The sequence below is a fragment of the Calypte anna genome, chromosome 23 (genome assembly GCF_003957555.1).
Source record: "Calypte anna isolate BGI_N300 chromosome 23, bCalAnn1_v1.p, whole genome shotgun sequence".
Lineage (NCBI taxonomy): Eukaryota > Metazoa > Chordata > Aves > Apodiformes > Trochilidae > Calypte > Calypte anna.
In genome coordinates, this window is record NC_044268.1 from 169,596 (window position 1) to 181,215 (window position 11,620).

Sequence of the window (11,620 nt, forward strand, 5' to 3'; positions counted from 1 at the left end):
TTATCTGAGATCCTAGCAAGGAAGTCTTCTGAGATATTTTTTTTTTAATTAGGGCCTTAAAGGACTTTTCTGGGTGTCTGGCCTGGGGTATTTTAAAACAGGTTATCCAGATATCTTGACTTCCAGTATTTCCTTCTGCAGGACTCACCAGTCAGCCCAAAGTTTCCCCAGGTGAATGTGGAGGTTTGTCCATGGGAAAACACAAACAGGATCCCTTGGCACGAGTATTCCAGCTGTTCTCAGCATCCACAGCCCTAAGCACAACAGGAGGAGGATGGTTTCACACCTTTGTTCCCATAGGCATCTAAAAGGGAGCAAGGACTTTATTTCCAGATTAGGAGCATTTAAGTCACCTGGATGGATTCACTTGGAACTGAGATTTGCCCAGGACTGGTCACTCCACATCCTCCCCACTCTCACCCAGCTTTGCTGCCCCACTCACCCTCACAGTGACTTGGCCATCTGGGTTCCTTTCACTTCATCCACCACCAAGCCATCAAATAAGGAAGAAAAATGGTTGGTTGGTTTTTGTCATTATTTATTACAAATTAAATTTTGCAAATTACTGTAAAAAAAAAATCAATAGATTTAAATAAATATACAGATTTCAGGATGCTACATATGGCATGTGTGCAGTAAGTCACTTAAAGATGGGACATTATACACACAAGGAGATATACATAGTACTTTACAGCAGTAGTTTTATTTTAAATTACTAGGCTCACATTAAAGCATGTGCAAAGTTTCCTCTGAAACAAAACCCTTCAGGATTTTTTTTTTTGTTTGTTTGTTTTTAGAATGACTCAAACCTTCAGAAGGTCAAATACAGAAAAGTTTCTCTGCAGCTTTAGGGACCAAATGATCAATTTGCTGGTTTTCGTTTACAGTACAATCAATTGGTCTCATTTCTCCCCTCTCTAGGGCACCAAGCAAAAAAAAAAATAAAAAAAAATCAAAGTCTTTTCAATGTCCAATGGGACTACACTTGCAACAGCCACAGATTTTGGTCCACCACCAACATCAAGTAGCCTTTTTTTAAATGCTTATGTGTAATACTGGATTGGGCAGCAAGGGGGACCCAACAGTGGTTCCAGGAGAGCAATTATTGATCTGCATGAACCAGGTGACAGCTGCAGAAATCCACAATTTCCAATAGAAGCCAATTTGCCCAGGCAAACAAAAGTGCATTTGTGTTACAGCTCCAGAGCCTCGAGATCATGTTTGCCTACAAGGTTGGTTTCTAGGTCCTGGGCTCAGTGTTTTTTCCTCCCTCCTCCGAGCCAGCAGCACTGAGCTGCTCCAGGCCTGGGGGAGCAGCCGTGGCAGGGATTTCCATCCATCCTCCTACAGCTGTGCAGACAGTGTTCTGCTCTCTTCCCAGTCATCCATCCTTTTTGCAACACCAATCCCACCTGGCTGCCCCCAGCTCATCCTCTGCTCCTATTTCTCCTCCTGCAGTGAGGTGCTGGCCCGGTACTGCCCACTCCTTGTATAAAGTCCAACTCAGAGACCTGATCTAAGCCAAGCAGCAAGCAAGCCTTTGCATGCTATTTTCCCACCACCCACCTTCCCTGCTCCTGGCCTCTCCCTTTGGGCAGAGCTGAAAGCAAACTGGGAGATAAGGTGAAGAGCTGGGAATACTCTACCCCATGCTAAGGGTGCATCTCATCTCCTGAGACCTTCACAGCACTGAACCCCTCCAGATGAGCAGCTCAGCTCTGTCGTGGAGCCAGGCTGTGGGGGGCTGTGTGCATGGGGCTCCTGCAGAATTCCAGCTCCCTTCAGCCCCCCCCCTGCCTGCTGCTGCCATGGCCCAAGGGCAGGGATCACACCTGGGTTTGATGCAAGCTCTGGGGTAAGCAAACTCTGCTCCACCTAAAGAAGAGTCACTTAAGGATGGCCCTTCAAGGAATGTCTCAGCCAGAGAATACCACTGAATACTCAGTTGGCTTTCAGGCTTCCAGATATATATATACATATATATATATGATTAGTTTTAATAAAAATCTAGGAGCTGTTTTGCCATGGGAGTCTCATTCAGATGCACATCACACTGTCTGACAGGTAAGAGAAAAAAGTGCAAAGGTGGGCTCGTTGGGCAGGTCCTGCTGGAGGCAGTTTATCTCCAAACCACCCAAGTAGGGCTAAGCTGGAACCATGCTCAGAGGTGAGAGGGGCTCAGAGCTGCCAGGGCCAGCACTGCACAGATCCACTGCTTTGGGAGCCCTTCACCCACCCAGCACGGGCTGAGCCTCTGCCAAGGGCTGCAGGGCAGAGTTAAGCTAGTACTCTACCAGCAAGACCCTTGCTGATCCAAAAAGGCACAATTCAGCTCCACGACACATCTAGGACTGTATAGAGAGAGAGTTTTCCCTTTACAGCAGTCTCTGGAGTGCACAGGCAGCACTGGTTTACACAACAGGAGCCTGCAGACTTCCACTTCTTCCCCCCTCCACTCGTGGCCTTCCCTGCAGCTCTAGCTACCAACAGCTGAGTCAGAGGCACCCACAGGACTCCAAATTCTTCTGGTGAACTTGGTATGCACCTGTTTCTTATCTCTTCTTCTTCCAGATGTTTTTCTTCCAAGGCAGAACTGGCTGGGCACTCCTCTGCGAGCGATGCTGGTGCTTGCTGAGCAGCAGACTGGAGACAGCCAGACCCCTGCAAAAGAGAAGAGGCCACGTTCATGCTCCAGCCCATTTTCCTACTACTCAGCAGCAGCTCGTATTATTGCATTTAGCTAGTCCTCACCAAGGGTCTTTTGAGGAAAAACAGGGGAAAGAAGAGGGGTAACTTGTAGCTGCAGCCATACTGAGCCACAGCAGAAATCTCTCCATCCCAATATCCCCTTCCCACCAGTAGCAGAGGCTTCCAGGAGCCCTTCTAGAAGGGCATGACTCAAGTGATGCTTCCCTAGAGCTGCCTTTCAGAAATTGTTCCCATTGCCTCACAATGGACTAAATTTCCTTCAATTTACCAACTTCCTTTAACTCATTTATACTCCTGGACTCCACAGTTTCTTCCATCAGCGAGTTCCACAACTCACCGACACGAGGGGTGAAAAGTTCTCTTCTTTGATCCAAAGTTGCCTCACAATCAATTCTTGTCCTACATGATGCCCTTCCCCCTTCTCATAAATCATCCATTTGCCCATCCCGTATCAGAGCAACTTCCCACTCAATCAAGAACTACATTTTATTTAATATTCCTCAAGTTCTGGAAGGACACAAGCAAGCCTGGTTCCCTCAGCTGTTGCTTCAGTTCTGCAGAGTGCAGAAATAGTCTCCTCATTTAAAGGGAGATAAGAGAAGGCCATCAGGTCAAGTCCAAGTGGCAACTACAGCCTGGGGTCAGAACTGCAGATTTCAAAGTGCTTGTGAGGGAAGTCAAGAGCAGGTTTAAGTGCCTTGCTCACCTGAGAGCTCTCAGCAGGCTGTGATGGGAAGGCCTCTGTGGAGGCTCCACTGATGCTCCAGAGTTCATTGGCTGCTTCAGACTCTGGAGGTACCTAAGGAGCAAGAGGAGATGCATGAAGCACTCAGTACCAAGGGAAATGGTGATGTCACCAGTGACAGATATTTGAAGGGTTAATTGCAGCTATTTGAGAGCTATTTAAAGATCCCTTTTACTTCTATCATCTTCTACCCTCACACATTTTTCACAGGCATATTTACTCATTGGGGATTTTAACTGGTGCCTTGATATGACATTAGTGACAGATCTCAGCAGTGGCTTTGCTCCCACTTCCCTGCAGTGTAAGGGCTCCTACACTGATGGCTGAAGGAGACAACCCAGAGCCCACATGCACTGTAAAAAAGAGTAGGTACAGAAGATACTGGGCTTCTCAGTCCCAGTTCTCAGCAGCCCTGCTCCCCTGCAGCCTCTCCTACCTGGGCCATGCAGGAGACACTGGTGTTCCAAAGCTTCACACCCTCTGCTTGTCCCTCTCCCAGCTCCTTCCATCCTACCTGGTGCCAGGAGGGATGGAGGTAGCATTGTTCCAGATCACTTACTAAAGTGACTGTTGTACAACCAACCACCCAAGTGACACTTGGCCAGGGCCTCTTGGGAGGGTTCTGAAAGCCACTAGGCAAGTTCCAGTTGTTTTCAAAGAACCAGGCAGCCATCCCCAGGGAAGATGGATAATTCCTCCAGCTCCTGAACTTTGTCTGCTTCCAACTCTACTGAGCAGCCCCTGGGGACATCACCAGGACCCCTGTGACTTACCCAGGCTTCACCTGGCAGAAGGTGGCACAGATGCTGTCCCTGGAGTGTGAGCATTGGCACCTGCTGAGCGATCTCTTGCGCCGCCTTGGCGGGCTTCCCAAGCCATAGGGAGCGGTGTGTCTGTTAAAAACAAAATAAATCAGCTCTGGGACCAACTTTTTATTGGCCATCAGGTTTATAACACAGTCCTGGGAGGCAGCCAAGCCAGTGCCAGCATAATAAAAGACTCATCTGGAGGCATAAGGTGAAAAGGTCACTGATATATCTAAGCCTTGAAACTCCAGCTCCTCTCCCACCTACTGTTTTCCCCACCCCACCCCTCCCAGGGAGATTGCCGTGCCAGCATGTGCTGGGTTGCAAGTGGAATTTTCACTCCTTGCAGCAGCCCAGGCACCCGTGCAAGGGTCACCACATGGGCTGGGTGAGCTGGTGTGGCAAAGCACAGGAGTGCACCAGTGCACCAGCCCCAGTTTCTCCAGCACAGAGATACCAGGGCTTTCTCTCCCTCCCTACCCCCCCCGTGGGTTTTAACACGCAGGACATAGTACAAATCAAGATGTCTTGGGGCCATAACAGGTTCTTCTGATCACAGCATGCTCTCAGAGCTGTTAGCACATTCCCGCTCCATCTTTTGATTGCAATCTCCTCTCCCAGAGGGTTTAGGATTGGCAGTGACTGCAGCTCTTCTCCGAGCAAGCAGAGAGTTGTAATTGCATGTTAGCAAGCCTGATTATAACCACACCTGAGTACATGTGTTTTCCTACAGTGTGATGGCCATTGGTCTGAAACTTGCTGGGAAAAGCTGCTTTAGCATTCTTGAGGGCAGGACTTGGCAGGCACAGGAGTGCAGTGCCAGCCCCCCCCTGCCTCATTTCCAAGGCTGCAGCCCGGGCTCAGCTGCACATCACAAGCGGTAAAGTAACTTTCCGACCCGCGGCTCCGGGCTCTCGGTGTTGGCTTTTGGCTTGCAGAGATACGACTCCCAGAAAAAGATGAACCCACGAGGAGGTAGCGCCCTGTGCTTTCAACCCCCCCCTCCTCCCCTCGGGATTGTACTGAAATTCCTGAGCAGAAGCACAGATCGTCCCTTTCTAGGTACTGGAAGGACTCGCAATGCCCTCCGGAGCAGGTGCTGCAAAAGCCCCGGCAGCAGTGGGATATTTTCTCACCTTCCTTTACCCTAAAATCCCATCCTCGATCAGGAAGCACAGTCACTCACCCATCGACAGAGCCACCCCCCTCACCTGCCCCCCTCCGTAAAGCTCCATCCATGCTCACCCCGGGGTGTTGACCCAGATGATATCCAGGTGACAGAAGTAGATGCATTCCTTATCCATCCAGCTGTTGCAGGAGCAGCGCTTGGTCCTGGGGTGCTCAGCACTGGCTGCGGCCAGGAGGGACCCCAAAGGAGGAGGAGGAGAGCCCATACCTGCAGCAGAAGGAGGAAGGGATGAGTTGCAGGCTCGGTGCTGATTGCTGAAGTGCCCGTTCGGGTGTCACCTCTGCAATGACACCTCCGGAGAGGATTACGGCGGTATGGATACGCGGGCAGTTAGTTACACGGGAGGTGCAGCCTTCTGCAGGCTCATCCAGGACTTGTACAACTCTGGCAGCTCCAGCCGGCACCGCCGGAGCAGGGGGGGCACCCAGCGAAGCCCCCGTGCAATGCCCCCCACCCCGCAGCTCCGGCACCCCGCACAGCCTCACAGCCCCAGCTGCGGGGACACAGCCGGGGGTCCCCCCTCCAGAGCAGCCACCCTCAGGGGCTGCTCAAGCCCCCCCTCCAGCCGGGGGCTCACCATCTCCTAGGAGGGCGCAGAGGGCGCAGGCCAGCAGCAGGAGAGCGGCGGGGTGGCTGGGCATGGCGGTGGGTCTGGGAGAGGGTGGGGGCTGGAGAGAGTTGGAAGGTCTGAGGAGTTCTGCTGCTCCTGTTTTGCCTCCTTTCTCCCGCTGTTTCTCCCCGTGCTGCTGAAGCTGCAGCCGGCGCGATGCCTCTGGAGCTGCGGCCGCCCCGCAGGTGCTTTATAGCCCCGGCAGAGCCGCCCCGCCCCGGCCCGCCCCGTGCGAGGAGCCCGCGGGGAGGGCACGCGTGGGGGCGGTGGAGAAACCCCCGGGGCATCTCCTCCCCTCCCCCGTGGGTAGCCCTCTTCCCTCCGTGGGCAGCCCTCTGCCCTCCGTGGGCAGTCCTTCCCTCCCTCAAGCAGACACCCCCTCCCCGTGGGCAGTCCCTTTGCCCCGTGGCAACCCCCTCCTTTTCGCGGGGAGCCCCGTCCCCCCATAGGCAGCCCCTTCCCCCCCGTGGGCAGACACACACCTCCCCTTGGGCAGCCCCTTGCCCCTCGTGGGCAGTCTTTCCCCTCTCGCAGGCAGAGGCATCCCCCCCGCGGGTCATTCCTCCCCGTGGGCAGCCCCTTTCCCTCCGTGGGCAACCCCCTCCCACGCGTGGGCAGAACTCTCTCCCGTGGACAACCCTCCCCTCATGGGCAGCTCCACCCACCCCAGCCCGGGCAGACCCTTACTATCGGTGGGCAGCTTTCCCACCTCCCCATCTCCCCCCGTGTGCAGACCCGTGGGGTTCCCGAGTGGGTGCTGGGGGTTGGCAGCAGGCAATGTGCAGCCGCTGCCGGCAGATGGAGCGGGTGGGGTGCAGCAGCCGTGCCGCGGGGGTGCCCTCTGCCAGCCCGACCCACGCAGGGAGGGGGAGAAGGGGGGACCCCAACCCGGTGCTTCCCTCCAGAGGAACCCCCAGGCTGCCCGCACCCCCCACCCGATGCTGCTCCAGGCTGGGGCTGGAGGGAACACTGCTGAAAGGGAAAAGGGGGGGAAGGTGATGACCCCAGACCTGGAGCAGCTCTGGACCAGGCTGAGAGAGTTGGGGTTCCTCAGCCTGGAGATGAGAAAGCTCCAAGGAGACCTTAGAGCACCTTCCAGTGCCTGAAGGGGCTCCAGGAAAGAGCTGGGGAGGGACTTTGGACAAGGGCAGGGAGGGATGGGATGAGAGGGAAGTGTTTCAAATGGGAAAAGGGGAGGTTTTGGTGAGATTTTAGGAAGGAATTCTTTGCTGTGAGGGTGCTGAGACCCAGGTTGCCCCCAGAAGCTGTGGCTGCCCCATCCCTGGCAGTGTTGAAGGTTGGATGGGGCTTGGAGCACCCTGGGCTGTGGGAGGTGTCCCTGACCATGGCAGGGGTGGCACTGGATGAGCTTTAAGCCCCTTCCAACCCAAACCAGTCTGGGATTTTATGATTTAACCTGGATAAATTAGGTAGAATTCAAGACATGTTCAATGTCAAGTAAAATTCTTACTCAGTTCAAGAAAATACACCTGTTAAATGACAGCCCTTGCTTTATCCCTCTCTCTTTTTTTTTTTTTTTTTCATTAAATCAGTTTAAAACTTTTGCTAGGCTCAACAGTCAAAATTTCTTGTGATAAAACTATTCAACCTCTGTCTGATTTTGCTTCAACATCAGTGATGACATTCTAGACACTATCTGCACATTTTCAGGATGTGAATCACGTAAAATCTAGAAGCCACCTCTTGGCATGCCCAAGGAGGGAGGCAAAGCAGCTCCATCTTGCCCGCTGTGTGCACCACGCAGAAGCAGAAACCTGTCCTCCAGAGGAGGGTTGGATGCTGGGATGGATAACAGCTTCCAGGCATCCTGCATCCCCCAAGACCACCACTCCAGCTCAGAGGGCCAGCTCCTGGCTTCCCAGATCTTGGGAGAGACTTAGGAGTCTGAGCAGGTTAGCAAAGCCAATAAAGAGCTACTTCACTTGGCTTTCTCAAGATGTTTTTGAAGGCTTCTTAGGAAAGGGAGTGGATTTTTATGTGTTTACAATGTACAGTCGAGGGGTTTATTGCACTGTTATGAACAAATGCAAGATGATGGCATTCACAGGGAGTCCATGTGAGGGCTCATGGAAAGCATAACGTGTGTGTTATGGGTGTGAGGAAAGGAGAGAGGAATGAGAAAAAAAAAATGCAGTGAACCAGAGTGTGGGAAGCAGCTTTTATCTGAGGAATAAATTCTGCTTCCAGCATCTGAGGGAAGTCAAAGGGGTTACTACTGTGCTCCTGCTAGCAATGCCAAGAGGCTTTGACATTCCCTCTGACCAAGCAGTGGTGGGAATCCCTGGCTGTATTCATGAAAAATGCACATGGAAGATGTGTGGGGGGGAAAACCCAGAGTGGGATCAAAAAATATATACTCAGGGGATATTATTGCTGTGTTCACCAAACAGCTCTGACTGGGATGGCATGTGAGAGCACAGATGCTGTCAAGAGCTTTGCTTACTGAGGGGTTTGAAGTGAGGAGGCCAGAGCAGATGCAAAATTAACACCTGGGAATTGAGCTAATCTATCAGGGTAAAGGGCATGTTAGGAGGAGAAAAACAGGAATACTAAAAAATATATATATATTTTAAAGTAACAAGAAAGCAAAGAGATAACTCATAAAACAAAGCTTTGGTGGGACAGGCAAACAAGCAGAGGGCAGTTCTGAACCCCTGTACCAATGCAACAATCACTCTAAAGGAAATGGGGAAATACAATAGCAGCATTACCTGTTACAGCCCATGCTCCAGCTGTGCCAAGTTTCAGAGTTATGTCAGAGCTCGGGTACTATGTGACATTCCAGATGCCACTTCAATGATATCATAAATCTCCCTTGGCTCCAGTTTCCAGCATCCTCATTCTGGTCACTGGTGGGTGAAAGAAGATACTGTCGACGTGGGGAAGGTAATGCAGCAGCAGTTACCACACAGAGGAAAGGCTGGGGAAGAAATGACATCACCTGGGTTACAGAAGAGGATTACACCTTAGGAAAGGTGCTTCCAGCCCTTAGAATCATAGAATCATAGAATTGGATGGGTTGGAAGGGACCTCAGAGATCAAGTCCAACCCTTGATCCACTCCTGCTGCAGTTCCCAGCCCATGGCACTCAGTGCCACATCCAGGCTCTTTGGAAAGATCTCCAGACACGGAGAATCCACTACTTCCCTGGGCAGCCCATTCCAATGCCTGATCACCCTCTCCAGAAAGAAATTCTTTCTCATCTCCAACCTAAACCTCCCCTGGCACAACTTGAGACCCTGCCCTCTTGTCTTGCTGAGAGTTGCCTGGGAAAAGAGCCCAACCCCCCCTGGCTCCAACCTCCTTTCAGGGAGTTGCAGAGAGTGATGAGGTCTCCCCTGAGCCTCCTCTTCTCCAGCCTCAACACCCCCAGCTGAGGAAAACTCAGTTCCTAAACTTCCTTTGCATGAAGCACAAGACAGAGCCACAATAATATGGATTTCCAGAGTTCACTTACTGACCAGCACAAAATTTGTCACCCAAAGATTTCTTGTGTCTGCAGGAAAGAAGCAAAGTCTCCAGGTTTTGGAGGTCTGGGCTCAAGCTCTTTGCTTTACCAGACTGCTTTTGTGGCCCTTGCTTTGTTACACAGCTTACATTGCCAAGAAAAGCCTGAAGCTACATGTAAATGTCTGTAAAGATCTCTTATTGTGTTGCTAGAAGTAGACAAGTGCCCAGACATCTGCTAGATATCTTCTTTTAATGCCAGGTGCAAAAACATCTTTACAAACCAGATCTTTCATCCAATATTTCTCACTCATTTTCTTCATTTCTCATAAATCCCGAGAGATTTGCACTGTCACAGAAAAAGGAGCAAGTGTTACACCCTCTTGTTCATGTATGCCTCCTGAATGGAGTTTGAACTAATTTTTTTTTTTTTTTTCTCCAGGAAATACCCTTCTGTGTTGAGCAGGCACTAACATGACCTGCACACACATGGATGTTTGGCACCAGTGTTTCAAAGATCTCAGAGGATGTGGGGCAATGGATGACAATGGCAGGGATGGAGGGACCCTGCAGAGAAGATTGTGTTGACCAGGACTGCTTTGAACTGACCCTGCTCTGAGGGCTGAGTCCAGAGCCAGAGAATTGCTGGGTAAAAACAAAAGAAAACAAAAAAACCAACCAAAAAAAAACCAACCCCAAAAAACCAAAATCAACCCAGACCAAAAAAAAAAAAAACCAAACCCAAAAAACCCAAACCACAACAACAACAAAATAATGAATATTTTAAAAAGTAATTTGCCTTTAGGCTTGTAAAGAAGAATGTCCAGACATGGAGTGAAGCAGCCATCTGAATATCCACCAACCCCACAGAATATTATTCTAATGGTTCACTGCCTCAAGAGCAGCTTCTCATTTTGAGGCTGAATTTTCAGTCTCCTCTCTGTCCTGGTTTGGGTTGTCCTGGTTTGTCCTTACTATGGGCTGGGGGGCATCAGCTTGGACTGGACCAGTGGTTCCCCTTCACCTCCCAGCCCCTGCAACCTGCAGTGTCCCTGCTCTGCTGATAAGGAGCCAGGGCCACTGGTCCCCAGGGCCATCCCTGCTGGCAGCATCCCCAGGATAACACCACTGACATCCCAAGAGGCTGGGGAGAGGGCAGAGCCAGTGCTGCACAAACACAGCTTCCAAAGAAAGAACAAAGGCAGCCACAGGGTCCCAAATGCCAAAGATGGGGTTTGCCTCCCGTGGTTATTTTTTCCCTTTTGTTTCTGACTGTAGGAATACATTGTTCACCTCACTGGGAGGAGTTCCAGGCAGACATGACGAAAGGGACAAAACAGCTGAAGAAAAGAGACGTCCCGTGCAGCATTCCTGAAAGGGGCTGTTTTGGAAATGAGGAAGGAGCAAACAGGAAAGTGCTTTAACCATTGAGAAGATGGGATCCCAGCGTGTTCTTGGCACTGGCGGGAACAATGGGGTGATGTCACGAGCCAGAACTCCCCACGGTGGGTGGAAGCCCAGCAAATAATCATAATTCTTCTCCTGGGACATTAGGAAAATTTTTCCACAGTTGGTCATGCCCCATTGAATCCCTGTTAGGAAGTAGGAAAGAGACATTGTCATGTGAAGTTCCCTTTGGGAGATCAGAGATGCCTCGTCCCCCCTCCCTGCCCCTGGATCAGCACATCAGTTGTTATAAATCACTGCTTTCTGCTGACTACCAGAAATTTCAGTGGTGGTGCCAGGAGGCTGAGCACAGGGCTGCCTGAAGAATGTGTTTCACACAGTTAAGAAGGGTGCACACGGGGTCTGGAGAGTTGCAAGAGCAAAGGGACAGACACGTCCTTAGCCACCCCCTGCTCGGAGCCTGCACAGCTCTGCAGCATCCTCCTGGCAGGGCCAAAAGTGGTGAGAAGGGGATGGAGCTTAGGAGACACAGCATTGCACAACCAGTGGTGTTTGGAGAATTTCAACCACGTTTAAGGCTAAATGCTGTGAGCAGTATGAGGGTATCCTCCAGATCCCAGACACTCTTATTTTGGCTATGTGGAGAGTGACCTGAAGTTCACTTGCAGCATCCAGGTGTTTACTAC

General features: G+C 51.2%; 1 protein-coding gene across 1 annotated transcript; it reads right to left on the reverse strand.

Moving 5' to 3' along the window:
- Positions 1-539: 539 nt before the first annotated feature.
- Positions 540-6,140, reverse strand: LOC103532689 (endothelin-2). The gene is made up of 5 exons (XM_030464394.1): positions 6,027-6,140; positions 5,506-5,656; positions 4,228-4,347; positions 3,416-3,508; positions 540-2,661 (listed from the first exon to the last, which is right to left on the reverse strand). The coding sequence occupies exons 1-5, from the start codon at positions 6,088-6,090 to the stop codon at positions 2,553-2,555; spliced, it is 537 nt and encodes a 178-aa protein (XP_030320254.1). The 5' UTR covers positions 6,091-6,140; the 3' UTR covers positions 540-2,552.
- Between the last annotated feature and the right edge of the window lie 5,480 nt (positions 6,141-11,620).